Genomic DNA, 16,605 nt, shown 5'->3' on the forward strand with positions numbered 1-16,605 from the left:
AAGCATTTGTTAAAGTGATCAGAGTCCTAGTTCTAGTTCCTGTAAGATAATGGTAGTTAAATTTGAATTTCTTCAGGTATCTTATAAAAGTTTTCAGATCAACAAGGAAAGCAAATAAAATCACGTATAGCCCATACTTACAGTGTAACTAGAAAACAGAGACTATAAAAAATTTACATTTACATGTAACTTTGAGAAATTAACAACTGAAACCATCAAAGCCAGCTCCTGGAGGCCTCACCCAAGTAGAGTCAGATACCCATTGCAAAACACAATATCAACTTTTGATGTCCCCTAGAAGAAAAGAAAACTGATAAAAGACCTGGTGGATACCATAGCACTGGTTCCTGGGGAGTTGAAAGGGAAGGACTCCAAAAGAATTCTGGTTCCAAAGTTGTTAGTCTTGTGGAGAAGAGAGACACACAATGAGGGAGGTATCCTTTGAAAGTCTGGCCATGCCAAAAAAAAAAAAAAAACACACACAAAAAAAAAAAACCAGGAAGAAGAAGAAGAAGAAGAAAAGAAGAAGAAGAAGAAGAAAGCAACTGAAGTTAAAAACCCCAAGAAACAAAATCATACCAAAAAATCAGGAAACCAACTAACCAACATCCCTAAGTCATCATTTATTAAAGAAATTTGTGTTCACAGTTCAAATAATAGAAAACACTCTTAGACAAAAAAACAAGTAAGCCCTTCTGCACACCTATCATCACTTGGCCCAAGAAAACTCTACATGCTACATATTTAACTAGGGACAAAGAAAAGGACCCAAAAATCCATAGAAAGCTACAATAAAACAAAAGTAGGAGTCATCAAAATGCTTCAACATTCCACAAACCACTCTCCAAAAAATATAAAATAACAAAAATATAATACTCCAAAATGAACTGAGTGCAGTTAAATAAGCTATTGCAAATGTGAAAGAAGTGGGGAATCTGAAATCTAAAGCCTCAGACTAGTAAAGGACAAACAATAGGTAAATATGCAAAAAAAGAAAAAAAAAGAAAATTAAAAAATGAGAGGTAGGAACAGGAAACAAACTGGAAAAAGAAAAATAAAATCATTTCTGAAATGAAGGGTAAAATACACAGTGCCCAAGAATGAAGACATAAAACTGAAAGTATATTAAGGGACATAATGGATGAGAATGAAAAGAGCAAAAAGAGCAAAATTAGATAAAGATTTTAAAAATATCAAAGGAACGTGATAGACATAGAAGACAGGCAAAGAAGATCCAACTTATGTGTAATTGAAATCCTTAGATTTGAAAAACAAAGTAAGGAGACACTTAGTGCTTTATTCTAGAGGCTTTAACTCCAAGAAAACTGTCTGAAAATAAAAGAGCTGAATCTACATACTGAAAGGGTTCTAAGTGAGCCAAAATGGTCAGCCTTTAAACATACTCCACTAAAATTATCAGACTTTGGATAGCAAAAACTATTTTCAGCCTCTAGACAAAATGACCAAGTCATTTACAAAGCAAGGAAAATTAGACATTAGATTTTTTTATAAGAAAACAGGGATGTGAGGTTTTCAAGAAACTCCAGGAAAGAAAGCATTCACCAAGGATTTTTGTATACACCCAAGCTGTCCTTTTAAAGACCAACACTAAAGAAAAGCACTTAAAGATAAAAGAATATGAAGAAAGCTATACTCACATTGAGAAATCTACTAGATCATAAACTTCCCTCAAACAAGATATGATTTTGGAAAGTACAACAAAAGGTCAGGTAGTGAACATTATACATGTTTAAAAGTGGATCAAAGACTAAAACAAAAGTGGAGACATAAGTACAAGATTAGTATGTATTATCTACTCCATCACAGGAGAACTGACCACAACCTAGAAAAAGATAATAGTAAACTAAAATAAAATAGAAAGGTACAGAAGGAAAAAATGGAAAAATAAAATGAGTTCATTGATCTCCACGTAGATGAAAAGTTAAAATAAAATGATATCATTCAAAGTAGAAAAACAAAACAGTAGAAGCCTAAGGGGAGGAATAAAAAAGAATTAATGTGATTATAAAATTACCAGTATATAGTTTTTTAATATAAAGTTCTAGTAACTACTATAACCAATAACTCTTTTTTAATTAAATAAAATTTTAAAAAGCAGAGAAGATAGGCGGCATACTGTAAGACAAACCTCAATTATAACATACATAAGTTAACATAGCATAAAAGAATATAACAAAGTCAAAGCTAAATATATCAGTAATATAAATGTAAATAGGCTTATTAAATCCCCTAGTTAAAGGATTTTCAGATAGGTTCACAATATAAAACCCAACTCTGGATGAATACAAGAAATACACCTTCAACAAAGTGATTCATAAAGGCTAAAATAAAGAGATGGGCAGAGGTAAACCAAACAAATGCAAACCTAAAAATGCCTGGGATTATGATCTTGTTATCAGGCAACCCCTGAATTGGAGTCTATGTGACAAGCACTATGTGACAACAGTAACAAAAGAACACTTGATAACAATGCTAAAGGCTGCAATTGACAATATGTGTGTAACAAGCACTAAGATACCAAACGTTTCATAAAACGGAAAGTAGGAGACATACAAGGGGTAAGACAGAAAAACTTTAGTAACAAAGATCTCAATCTATCTTTCAGTCCAAGACAGTTCAAGTGGCCCAAAAATAAGCCAGGCTGTAGAAGATTTTAAAAACAATAACATATATCTTTTGAACATATATGAAAGTTTGTACCCTGATAAAAAGAAATGTGAGAACTTTAAAAGGCTGTGAAAGTTATGAAAATTAACTATATTAAGTCAGAAAGAAATTATATTTCTTAAGATAGTAAAAATAAAAATCTGATCAAGATAAAAAATGCATTCCTCTTTTGGTATGTCAGAGTAGCTCATATTAGAAAAACTCTACCTCCCCCTCTTATGTTTTCCACAGAAAACAATATAAAGTCTGGAAAAACTACTTAAAAAACAACTACCTGAAGGGACTGGCAAGCAACCAAAAGTAAGAAGAAGTCAGAGAAGAGTCAACACTAGAAGGAAGTATACTCATACAATGGAATACTACTTACCAATAAAGAGGAGAAAATCACTGATACATGCTAGTAACATAATGAATCTCAAAAGTATTATGTATGACAAAGGCAAAAAGAGAGTACATACTGGACAATTGCATTTACATTAAGTTCTAGAATAGGCAAAACCTATAGTGGGAAAAAAAAATCAGTTAACAATGGTTGCCCCTTAGAGTAGGGGCAGAGGTAGGTAATACTAATTGGGAGTTGGGGAAAAAGAAACATGACATATCAAGAAGTTCAATTTAGTCCAAGGGTAAAAAGGGAAACTCAAATTGAAACACTAGATGACCCTGTTTATGAAACTGAAAGAAAAAGATCACTTTAAGGAACTTTTAATCATGGTCTCCTGTCTATCCACAGGAATGTATACATGTTTGCGCATAGACACATGTACAAAAAGAACTTTCTTCGAATTGCATCACAAAAAATAAGATGAATTGATAAACAGATGAATTTAGAATAAAGAAAATATAGTTAAAATATTAATTGTAGAATCTAGGTGGTGGGTATATGAGTCTTCATTGTACAAGTCTTTCAATCTTTTTGTATACTGGAAATTTTTTCTAATTTCTGTATGCTGGAAAAAACTGCAAAGAAATCTTGAACTGGCCTAGGTCAGTAATCATATTGATACTAAAATTATGAAACTACTTTACATAATCACATTATTAAATAAGGAAATAGAATTACTGTTATTATGAATTAAGATTCTCAGAATAACAAAGAGACGCAAATATAAAATAATTGAAGAAAAAAAACCTAAAAATATCAATACACACTCATAATTTAAAAAAATTTTTTAAGTTTATTTATTTTGAGGGAGAGCACACATGCGTGAGGTGAGGGGCAGAGAGAGGGAGAGAAAATTCCAAGCAGGCTCCATTGTGACACAGTGCAGAGCCCAACAGGGGGGCTTGAACCCACAAACCATGAAATCATGACCTGAGCCAAGATCAAGACAGATGTTTAACTGACTGAGCTATCCAGGCACCCCACAAACTCCTAATTTTTTAAAAAGTCTCTCCCATAGCTATGTCTACTAAAAAGGTCTAAAAGCAGTGATCCCCAGTAGCAATAAGCACAGCCAGTGCCCAGATCTTGATTTCAAAATATCATTTACCATTAAAGGGAACCAGAACTCATTAGACAAATGGCTGATTCCAGGTGTATGGCACAGAAAATGCAAGACAAGCCTAGGTCATCTTTTTGTGCTAGAAAGTAAGGAAGTTCTTAAAGACTAATAGAGGCAAGTCAAAAGAATAAAGAAGCCATTTTGAAGGAACTTCCATCAAACAAATTTGGGACAATTTATCTATCAAAAAGATTAATGACTATAAATGATATAATACACTGAATAAATAACAATCCATGAAGCAGTGGGAGAGAAAGGAGAGAAATGCCCTTTCTTACAGAAGATTAGCTAAAAAGTATAGAAAAAACAATAGGGTCAGATAATTACTATCTGCAAACCTCATTGTAATAATGTAGGCAAGGATCATAAATGGATAAAACCGCTAAGTGAAAGCTAGTTAGATAACAGAATATAACAGATAACAGAATATAATGTCCCACAGATTACTTGTGAATTGCAAAGGAAAAACCATTATACCACAAAGGAGAAATCAGGCAACTTCCATCCAAACCAAGGGATCAAACTGCATCACACAGGGTAGTAAAACCAATTGTCTCTTCACATTACACTGGCAGATGTATCTTGCTCAATCTGCCCTAAAACAATTCTTGCCCCAAAAATGTTTAACCTGAGTCTTATTAATAAGCCATTAGATGCAAATTCCAGGTACAGCTAAAACAGGAAATAGGATAAAAGGTCAATGATACCATAAGAAACAATTAAATAAATACAAAATGCAGGACATTCATAAAGGATATTTGTTAGAAGTGCAGACTCTTCAAGGCATTAATGGCAAGGAGTCTTTATAAAAAAGTAAAATGATTAAAAGAAATTAAAGAGACATAACCAAATGTATTATATGAACCTTGACTGAATTCTGGTTTTAGAAAAACAACCAGAAAGGATTTTCTTTTAACAACTAGTTGAAAGTGAATTCAGACTGAATGTTAGATTATTACTATGGAACTATTGTTAATAATTTACATGATAATCATATTTTGGTTATGTAGTAGAATGTTCCTCCTTTTAGAACCACTGAGATGTATATGCCATGTTGTTTGCAACTTATTTTCAAATGGATCAACACAAAAAAGGAAAAAGGTATGTGTGTGCATGTAGCACAAAGACAGAGGGTGAGTAGATGAACTATATGGTAAACTATTAATGGTCTACCAAGGTAGAGAATATACTATTCTTACAATTTTTATCATACTATTCTTATTATTTTTTTACATATGAAATTTCATAATAAAAAGTTGATTAAAAAACTGAACAAAGTAGGGAATAAGAAATGAAAATCTGTAACATAGCAAGCATAGAGGACAACAAAAGTCAGAACCTAAGAATATACAAAGAAATTGACAAAAAGAATGTTAGGAAATTGAAACCAAGGTTTATACCTCTTTCAGTTTATAATGTGATATTTATGCACCCTTAGCACACCTGGCACCTAGAAGTCTGTCAGTTAACAACTGTTAACGTGCTAGCTAGCCTTCTAAACTTTCTTGAATCTTGCTATCCCTTTGCTTTTCAACTTTGGCTTCATCTTCAGCCTCAACCAAACACATCTCTTCACTGCTCTTAAATAATAAATGGCCAGGGGTGCCTGGGTGGCTCAGTCGGGTAAGCGTCAGACTTCAGCTCAGGTCATGATCTCACCCTTGTGAGTTCCAGCCCACATCTGGCTCTGTGCTGACAGCTCGGAGCCTGGAGCCTGCTTCGGACTCTGTGTCTCCCTCTCTCTCTCTGTTCCTCCCCTGCTCACACTCTGTCTCTCCCTCTCAAAAATAAATAAACATTAAAAAAAAATAATTCATGGTTATCTTTCACCCTGAGCTTTTATTTTGCTATTTTTCTTTCTTGAAATGCTACTTTCTTCCTACTCACCCAACCAAACTAGATCATCCTTCATGATCTCGAAGGTCATGAAGACCCAATTCTTCCACTAGATCTTCTTCAATTCTATCATTTCATCCTGATTTGATTCTTCTTTAACAAAGCTAAAAATTATATTAATTTGTTTATATTTTATAGTAAAATTTTAGAGAAGGTAGACTAATGGTAAGCAGTGGATTCATTAAAATGCTATTTTAACTCTGGCAGCAATGTAAAAGCAAACCATTTTTCTACCTCAAAGACTATCAAAACCAAGCTAAGGAACAGACTACTGCATCTCTAAAGGTAAAATGTTTGGCTTCTGAATATACAAATATTCTCATACTTTGACATATTCTGTTCTTTGAATTTGTACACACTAGCACAGTACTTAATAATTGTTCTACAAGTAGTAGATATTTGGTAAATATTTGATTGATTCATCAAATGGCATAATTTACATAATTTTCTTCAAGATACTGAAAAAACTTATCATAAGACTTGCCTTACTATTTAGATCATTTGGGGGCACCTGGGTGGCTCAGTTGTTTAAGCTTCTGACTTTGGCTCAGGTCATGATCCCACAGTTGGTGAGTTCGAGCCCTGTGTAGGGCTCTGTGCTGACAGCTCAGTACCTGGAGCCTGCTTCAGATTATGTCTCCCTCTCTCACTGCCCCTCCCCTGCTCATGCTGTCTCTCCTCTCTCTCTCTCTCTCTCTCTCTCTCTCTCTCTCTCTCTCTCTCTCAAAAATAAATAAATATTTTTTTAAATTTAAAAAATAGAAATAAAAAAATATTTAGGTCATTTTTATGTAATAAGAAGGTAAGTATTATAATTTCCAGTTATATTTTTTTTTTATTTTTTTTTTTTTTGGTACAGAGAGAGACAGAGCATGAACGGGGGAGGGGCAGAGAGAGAGGGAGACACAGAATCGGAAACAGGCTCCAGGCTCTGAGCCATCAGCCCAGAGCCTGACGCGGGGCTCGAACTCACGGACCGCGAGATCGTGACCTGGCTGAAGTCGGACGCTTAACCGACTGCGCCACCCAGGTGCCCCTCCAGTTATATTTATATGATCAGTAACATCAGGTTCTATCTGCACATAACAATATGGAATTATAAACAAAAGCATTCATAGAGAATATTCAGGTTTCTTTAAAGAAATAATTTTATAATTAAGGGAGACAATTTTTTATAGGAATAATGAATATAAATGTATGTATAGCAGCAAAGCTATTTTCATCTAATGAAGATAATCTCTAAAGAAACTGAAAAACATGCACATTTCCAGTTGAGAGTTTCAGATATTTTTTCCTATCTTTTTTATATAAATCCCATAAGGATTAAGTTTATTTAAGCATTTTTACAAATCAGTAACTTTAGAAAAGTTATACTGCCAAATTAAGAAAATAGTCAATTCACAATTCACTATAAGTATTTAAAGAACATAAATGTGGAGGACAGATATGATTTCCAGAGGAGCATTTCATGTAACTGTGAGAGATGATATAATAAATAGCAAGTGTTTAGTCCCACACTGTACTTGAACCAGTGTTTCTCAAACTCTTCCACTGAAACAGCCCCCTCCTGACCGAATATCCTTAAAAAGGATAAGAGAACATATATCTCTCTTCATGAGAACAGCCCAAATTATGCCACAATTATAAATTTCTCATTTTTTCTTAAAAATCCACGGTTAATAAAGAAGGTGTGTCATATTTATTCTATGGCTTTTTATATCTCCTGACACATACTTATGTACTCTTAGTGATTTATATGACCCAGTTTGAGAAGCACTGACTTAAACCAGTGTATGCCCATGTGAAAAATATTTTCCTGAATTATGACGTAAGAATAATTTCATTTTATAACATCAGGGATAAATAATAATGAAAATTATGTGTTATGTGTTGAATAATAAATATGTAAAAAGTATTAAATTAGGTTTTTAATATATATAATCTTAATTTTCAAAATGTAAATATTATCTTACCAACAGTAATTAAGGAATTGAGACACAAAGAGATTAAATAGCTATCCAAAGGCAATACAGCTAATAAATATTAGTTACTTTGTACACAAGTCTTTATTATATCACAATCTCATCAACATTTTTACAAAATCTCACTTTTCAAGAATTTAATGCAGATGCACTATGAACAGCACATAGCCACTAACGTATCAAAAGAAACTCTTCACTAGCAGTACAGTTTTAAGACCAATCAATGATGGATGATGTAAGACCACTTATATTAGAAAAGAAATCCCCATCTAGCCACTAAGTTGAGCTAATTCTTGGGTTCAAGTAAGACGTGGAATTGTATATGTGCTGCTGAAGCGAGCACAAGACTGGGCATTGTAAATAGGATAGGATGTAAATTTCATACACACATTCTAGACCCAATCCAAAATGGCAGCACAGAGTAACATTATTTGGCAAATCCTAAGCAACCTCCTGTTAACTTCTGTCACTAGCCAGTTACAAGTCCTTGAGTTAAGTTGCTTGCCTCTCTAGGATTTATGTTCACCATGTGAAAGGGGTGTGCATTTCAATTTCTATACCTGTTTCCGTTACTCTCAGCTAGTACCTCTTTGTTAGCATTTTTTAAGCAACTCGTTTTTTAAAAAATTCACATTTCTATATACTAATTATCAGTCTTGGTCCTCTTTAAAATATTCCCTCAGTTCTTGATTCTTAACCACTTCATTTTACAATCTGGAACACAACAAAATCGCCTGGTGAAAACTGATACTTTAATAGTAACTTTACTATGAGCTCTACTATCAAAATGTTTATAGTATCAGAGTCTATTTCAGTGTATTTATTTTTTTAAAAGCTTTGGTGATTTGATATTTGCCATTAAGGTTAAATTATATTGTGTTCTCAATTCAAATACTTCAGTACATTAAAATCCATAGGAAAACTATACTACTAACCATCTTCCAGTTTGATTTGCAACCTGTTCTTCTAATTTCTGTAGCTCCAATGTGTAAGCCATTATTCGAGCATTGCATACCATGAGATTCTTAACTGCATGCAAGATCTGGTCTTTCTGAGTACTCAGAGAAAGGAGTTTCCATATTCCTTCTCGCATTCGAATTTCTAAATCTATTTTTTCTTGAATGCTGCAGTCCTTAAAAAAAAAAAAGAAAAGCATTTTTTTAAAGATAGCAAAAATCCAAAATTATAACATTTCTTTTTATTAGTAAAAATGTGCTAGTGATTTTATAACATATTGGGAAAGTAACAAAGTTTTGAAGTATGATAGTACAAAAAATATAGCTATTCAAAAATGCTCTTTGCAAAACCTTAATTTCTTGCTTTATTAGGAAGTCTACAATCTAGTGGAGAAACACAACAGAAACAAGGGTCAGAAACATTACATATTCTTTGCATAGCTTCGCAAGTTTGAATAGTGTCCCCCCAAATATTTCTGTCCTCCCAGAACCTCAGAATGTGACCTTATTCAGATACAGGGTTTTATAGATGTAATTAGTTAAGATGAGGTCATACTGGAATAGTGTGGGCCCTAAATCCAATGACTAGTGTCCTTATAGGAAAGCCATGTGAAGACAGAGAGACATACAGAGATAACTCCATGTAAAAACTGAAACAGAGATGAGAGTAATGAGTCTATAAGCCAAGGACTACCAAGCAACCACCAGAAGCTGGAAAAGGCAGGGAAGATTCTTCCTACAGCCTTCAGCAGGAGTATGGGCCTGCAGATACCTTGATTTCGTACTTCTGGACCCCAGAACGATGAGAGAATAAATTTCCATTGTTTTAAGCCACCTAGTTTTGGTAATTTGTTAAGGGACAGTCCAGGAAATGAATACAATAATATGTATAGTAACTAATGTGAATATTATAGCACATGTACAGATTATTTAAGTTGTATTGTGGGATAGCAAGATGTGGTTGATGACACTGAATTAACCAAGGAAAAACAGATGTTGGAAAGGAGCAGATGCTGGAAAAGGGACTGAGGTTTAGCAGCTATGGTAAACAAAGTCAATAAAATCCCAGAAGCTACAGAGGGAAAGCACTGTGTTAAAAAATGTCCAAAGCTTTAGCTATCAGATGGAACAGAGATGTAGAATATATTTTTGGATTTTTGTTTATTTTAAAGAGTCACCATGAAACTACTAAATCATTTTAGTTCTGAAAGTCTTTTATTCCATACAATTATCTTGTAGTGGCCAGCTCTATATACAAGTTACACATGTAACAATAGAATTCTAGAAGCTGAAACGTACTGTTCTGATTTAATTCACAGTGGCTTTTTAAACAATTATAAATCATTAGATATACTCTTTACTAAACTACAAACACAATAATGCTCTAGTACGTCTATTTTTAAAAGTAAAGTGACCATTATCCTGGCTTCTGTGGTAAAAAAAAAAAAAAATGAATGCTATAATTTACCATTTAATTGAATCAAAATCTATATAAAAAATGTAACTGGAACCTAATAACAAAAGTTCCAGGTATTAAAAAGACAATCTTTTCAAAAAGAAAACCTAAAAGTTAGGAGGGCAAGTCAATGAAAATTACGCTAAAAGAGAAGCTATAAGGGTGCCTGGGTGGCTCAGTTGGTTAAGAGCCCAACTTCAGCTCGGGTCATAATCTCACAGTTCATGGGTTCGAGACTGGTGTCAGGCTCTGTGCTGACAGCTCAGAGCCTGGAGTCTCCTTCAGATTCTGAGTCTCCCTCTCTCTCTGCCCCTCCCCTGCTCACACTCTGTCTCTCTGTCTCTCAAAAATAAATAAACATTTAAAAAAAATTTTTTTAAAGAGAAGCTATAGTAGATGATTTGACTATCCAAATCAATCAAATATACTATTCACATGCAGAAAACAGATCTGTTTAATTACCTGCTGTAATTACATCACGTAATTACCACATAAAAGCCTTCTTTAGTGGTAGAACTCAAAACTGGTACACTACATAAATGTAGTCATTTGCTAGTTTTCCTTCTTTACACATGGCTGAATCTCAACAATTCCATTTCATCTTTGTATGACTTTGTCAGCCCCAAAGTAAATTCTTCTTTAATGTAATTAATAACGAATTTTAAGAATTATCTATGTGACCCATATGTCTATAAGATTAAGCTCTGTCAAGCTGGTTAGTATTGGGGAGCACACACACATAGGAGGCAACCTGAAGCAAGATGAATAGTTTTACCCCATAACCCAAATATAAACAAATACCATCTGGTGCCATTAAATTCAATTTTGCTTTTTAAATGTTACAGTGAGGCAGCCAGCTGAACCAGCACAGTGGTTCTTAAAGCTGGCTACACATGAGAATCACCTCTGGTAGAGGAAGAGCCTTTTATAAAAGCACCTGAACTTACGACCCACCCCAAAACAATTAGGCTCTCTGGAGGTGGAGCCTGAGGTTTTTTTTGTTTTGTTTTGTTTTGTTTTGTTTTTAAGTTCCTCCGGTGACTCAATGTAGAGCCAGGGTAGAGATAGGCGGTAGTGCTTGAAATTCCAGTGACCTGGAAAGTTGCAACAACCTTAAGAAACCAGTAGGTGGCCACAAACACATTAAAGAATCAGTTTGGGCTTCTAGGGTTTCCATCTTGTAAATGAAGACTGTCTTCTCTTCATCACTTGATAAAGACTATAAAATTATAGAGGCTTGGGAAATAGTGCAAAAATGAAATGCAAAGTTAAGGCTTGTTTTTTAAATCACCTTATTTGTAATATTAAATATTCATTAAGGAAATAAGATATATCTAACAGATATTAGTATTAGAATTCTAATAGCGTGGGGGTCAGCAAACTATAGCCTAGCCAATGCCTGTTTTTGTAAATAAAGTTGTACAGGGCACAATCATGCTCATTTGTATTATCTAAGGCTACTTTCAAACTACAATGGCAAAGTTGAGTAATTTCGAGAAAGACTATGTGGCCCACAAAGCTGAAAATGTTTACTATCTGCCTTTTTACAGAAATAGTTTGCTGATCCTTAATTCAGCCAAATTAACATACATAGTAAACTATGACCTTACCTCCCCTATTCTACAGTGAGCAGATGTGGATCTGGGAGGGCTGACATGAGTGGGGTGAATTGTTAAGCGTATGTATGCTTTTGAATGTACTGGGGTTTAAAAAAAAAAGAGGTATGGTGTTACCCGTTTTTTGTTCTCCATGCAACTTCTTTTAGTACACATCTATACTTCACATACAGGGAAACCCATCTGGTCAAGTGATAACTACTGCAGCCAAGAAAGTCTTTTCAGAGTGGAAGAACTTAATTTTAGTTAGTAAGGGGTGCAAAGTGCTCCCGGGGTTAAGAGCTGACGTGCCATGCACAGTGAGAACAATGATCACATAATGAGGGCATGCATAGAGCATTCAGTGATGGTGCTTACTAACCCCAAAGTGGTATGGCAGGGAGCTAAAATCTGAGGCAGACTGCTGCTGCCTCAACCATAATGACAGAGTAAACACTGACTAGCACCCATGACAAAAGCATGTATTCATCCCTCTTAGAAGTGTCTGAAAGCAAGTCTCCAGAAAGAGCAAATGGGGTGGGGAAGAATGGGGTGGGGGGAAACCTTCCTCTTGCCATTTGTCCTTCAATTTTCTAAATATGAGCTACCTTGTAATCAAGTCAAACAGAAGCCTATGGTACTGTCCTGATCATGTAGATACCTAGTCAGGCTGATAAAAATGGACAGGGCAAGGCTAAAAATGAAACAGGGAAATGACTTAAAAGTGCAAATCTAGATTATGTAGAAAACAGAAAGATACCAGGTTTTAAGAGCATAATGGGACAAAGGAAGTGCAAAAAAAAAATGGCCTTAATATTTTTTTTTTTTTAAGTAGGCTCTGCACTGGGCATGGAGCCCAATGCAGGGCTTGAACGCACATTCCTGAGGTCAAGAGTTAAATGCTCAACTGACTAAGCCACCCACGCTCCCCTGAAAATGGAATTAATTTTGAAATTAAGCACTGACTTAAAAATAAATGAAGCTGGGCTGCTGCAAGACAACTGTAGTAATCCAGATAGAAAATATCACCCACCTAATGGATATAGTTAAACCGCGTTAGTTAAGAGACCATGGTGAAAGAGAAGACTGCAAAATAGTATATATAGCATACATCCTTCTAAAAGAAATTGTGTGTATTTTAAGAATTGTTTATGTACAGGGGTGCCTGGGTGGCTCAGTCGGTTAAGCTTCTGACTCTTGGTTTCGGCTCAGGTCATGATCTCATGGTTTATGAGTTCAAGCCCCACATTGGGCTCCATGCTGACAATGCAGAGTCTGCTTGGGATTCTATTGCTCCCTCTCTCTCTCTCTCTCTGCCCCCCCCCTCAAAAGTAAATAAATAAACTTAAAAAAAAAACTTTAAAAAAAAGGAATTGTTTATGTACAGAAAAAGTCTGGAAACTGTTAATAGTGGTTATTCTGTGGAATGGTATTACAGAAAGAATTCTTAAATCCATGTTTCTGTATATGTTTACTACAATGAGATAGTGAGACAGGGAAACTGAAGAACTCCATTAAAATATGCTTTTTGCTCCTTTTCCTGCTTCTATCCTTGCTACAACCTGCCCCTACACTCCACTTTACACATGTCTTATAATGAAAATAGTGTATGTCCTCCTTGTAAGGGACAAGGAGTTAATGATTTGTCTAGAATAGATAACATCTAAGGATGAACCAGATGAGAATGAATGGAAGAAGCTACTATATGTGTATTCCAGACCACTGGCACTAGACATCTCAATGCCAAGACCCCCTGGCTCCAAGCAATAATACCTGGGCCCTCATCTTTGTTCTAACAGGTTCCTAGATGCCTGAGAGGACACGTACACTAGACCATCGTCCTCAGTAAAAACCCCCAGACCCCGAATGAAGACAAGACTCGTGCTCCTCTCCTTTCGGAGTCTCCTGAACTTTTGTCTGTAACTGCTTTCTCTGTATCTTCAATAAACTCACCTCCTGCTGGCTCACATGTGATTTCCATCCTGCAGGAAGCCAAGGACTGGTCCTGTGGGACCCCTTCTGGATCCCTGAACCAGCCTGCCGGCATCAATGGCATTACTTCTTGAATTTCTTTTTTATTAAGATTTCAAAAGCTTGAAAGTTTATAAGAACGGTTAGGTGGCTGCCCCAACAGATGAATGGGACAAAAGATAGTAAGAAAAAGTTTTCCCTCAAGCACATTCTGAGTGTCAGGTACTATGCTAAGTACTTCAAAAAGGTTCTCAACTCCCAGCAACTTTCTAGGATAAGCATTTTACCCATTTTACAACCGTGGAAACCAAGGACTTAGAAAAGACAGGTTAATTTATTTGAGATTGTTCAACAAGCAGAATTGGATTTGACCTTAATCTGACTCCAAAGCCAATGCTTTATGCTGCGAGTACTCACAGCTGACTCCAAGGTTTCAGTAGATGTTTCACTAGTGTTATGACCACCTCAGAATCTTTGGTCCTATCCCTATTAGGTGGCAGTTTCATTAATATCAGAGGAAATACAGCAAATAAGAAATCACTGTTAGTCAAGTATAAAATTCTGTTACCCTCAATATTCCTGTTAGATTGAAACCTATTACTATTTTGCAATTTTTATCCAAGATCCAAATAGAAGGAATTTCCACAACTCAATTACTTGGTTTTCTTACTGCCTATGAAATCATTAAATATTACTGTACCGTCTCACATGTAAATAACCCAGTTCTTATGTATATTTATTTACTTTCATTCCATGTAGCTAAACTTCTTTCATGACCTTATCTTCTTGTCTCTTTTGTAAAATTCCTAAATATTACTGCTGCACACAGCTAAATAAATATACGGCTACACCAACACCTATGTAATAAATACGAGAACCTCAACAGATTGCCCATTCACTAGAAATCAAGATTCTGTTATCAGAACAGACAAAGTACTTAACAGATAGGACAGAAAAGCATTTTACATCAAAATGTCTGAAATTCTTGAAAATGCTGGCATAAAACAGCATTACTAATAAAGGAGTTGGACTTTGGTTTGCATAATAGTTCTTACTGTCTTGCTTTATTTCCCTCAGTATTATTGAAGAATTTCTAACAATTTTGTATCTGCTGAGGTTTCTAAACAAAATAACAGGTTTCTAAGCAAAGGTTAGAAGGTTAGGTTTACCCAGGTTTCTAATAAAAAAAATAGGTTGGACCATATAAAAGTGCTAACAGTCTACTAATTTTGACCTACAAAACTGGCATTTTCACATGGTTTAATCTATTTCAGAACTAGGTAAAAGAAGGTGGAGATTAAAGGGAAGATCAAGCATAAAGACATCAGTTTTAAGACTCTAAAGTTAGAGTTCAGGGGAAAATATAACACTTTAATAACTGATTGGTCTCTATTCAGTAAAAAAAAACACATACTTTACATGGCGAAATAGCAAAACATCAAACTTCTCTCTTATCCGATTCGAAAAGAATCCACTATCAAACCAAATTTTTCTAAAGTTCCAAGTTTGCAGTTTGCTTCTCCACCCTGCCCCCATCGAGTTTATGTCGTGTGTGGACATCGCTCCAGTAATTGTGCTTTCCGTCAAATCGAGTAATAAGCAAACCGTCCTCCCTTGGCCTCGGGTGGGCTTCTTGGAAATCCCGGGACCCCCATTTCCCCTGCGTCACCTACACTGGGATCCAAACCTTGTGTGTGTGTGTGTGTGTGTGTGTGTGTGTGTGTGTGTGTGTGTGTGGCGGGGGGGGGGGGGGGGTGGCGGGGAGGTGTGGACGGAAGCAGCCGGCAGGTGCGCCCGGGAACGCACGGAGGAACTCCGGCATCGCTTCCCCATTCGGGTCTGTCTCCTCCAAAAGAAATCGGGGGCCGGAGGGGGATGAGGAGATTTCCTAGCTCCACTGGAGCCTGCAAAGTGCGGTCTCCTAGTCCGTCCCTTTGTTTCTGGACACGGCTGAATACGAGACGCGGAGTGGGGGCTTTCTCGACGACGAGGCAAAACGGTGGCTTGAAGACTTGGAAGTCCGGCCCTTCCTCACTCACCTGCTGGGCGGGAAGGCCCGCCAGGCGGAGCTCGGGACCCCTCACGGTCTGCGCCTCCATCTCAGCACCACTGCCAGGCCCGCCGCCGCTCCTCCTAAGATTTGAAAAGCCCGCCGCTCGCTTGAGCCGCGGAGGACACCAACCGCCGGCCCGGCCGTACCAAGTCCGGCCGCAGGGGGAGGGGCACAGGAGGCCTCCAGCCTGAGGGCGCACGCGCAGTGGCAGCGCCCGGGCCTCCCGCACGGAAGCGCGCGGAGACCCGAGCCCTCAGTGCGGCGGCGAAGTGAGTGGGGCGCGGCGGGCAGGTTTAAGGCACTGACTGGGGAGTGGGCGGGCCTGGGACAAGAGTGGGCAGGGCCGTGGGGAGTACATTGGCCACTGAGCGCACCTGGCCGGGCACAGGGTTTAGGCAGGTGGTTTTCGAGGCACGCCCCAGTGCATTTTGCCTGCTTCCCAGCCAAGGCCCTTCGCGGCTGGCTGACTCAAGGCTGCCGTCCCTGCCTTCCTGCGGACGACT

At 36.8% G+C, this 16,605-nt stretch overlaps 1 protein-coding gene and 1 long non-coding RNA gene across 4 annotated transcripts in view; one reads left to right on the forward strand and one right to left on the reverse strand.

Moving 5' to 3' along the window:
* The window catches only part of RTKN2 (rhotekin 2), a 72,052-nt gene extending 55,850 nt beyond the window's left edge, over positions 1 to 16,202 (reverse strand). Inside the window, exons 1-2 of one of the 3 annotated variants that reach the window (XM_058696447.1) lie at positions 16,089 to 16,202; positions 9,087 to 9,203 (exon numbers count right to left, since the gene is read on the reverse strand). In XM_058696447.1, the coding sequence (XP_058552430.1) occupies positions 9,087 to 9,106 (20 nt within the window). In that variant the 5' untranslated portion in view covers positions 9,107 to 9,203; positions 16,089 to 16,202. Of the gene's footprint in view, positions 1 to 9,006; positions 9,204 to 16,088 lie in introns of all 3 variants that reach the window. The other 2 variants (XM_058696446.1, XM_058696448.1) reach the window with 2 other exon arrangements.
* Positions 16,203 to 16,314: 112 nt separating this feature from the next.
* The window catches only part of LOC131492710 (uncharacterized), a 46,281-nt gene continuing 45,990 nt past the window's right edge, over positions 16,315 to 16,605 (forward strand). The window contains exon 1 of the long non-coding RNA XR_009252251.1: positions 16,315 to 16,371. This is a non-coding gene — a long non-coding RNA (uncharacterized LOC131492710). The remainder of the gene's footprint in view (positions 16,372 to 16,605) is intronic.

Source organism: Neofelis nebulosa, chromosome 13 (assembly GCF_028018385.1).
Source record: "Neofelis nebulosa isolate mNeoNeb1 chromosome 13, mNeoNeb1.pri, whole genome shotgun sequence".
Classification (NCBI taxonomy): Eukaryota; Metazoa; Chordata; class Mammalia; order Carnivora; family Felidae; genus Neofelis; species Neofelis nebulosa.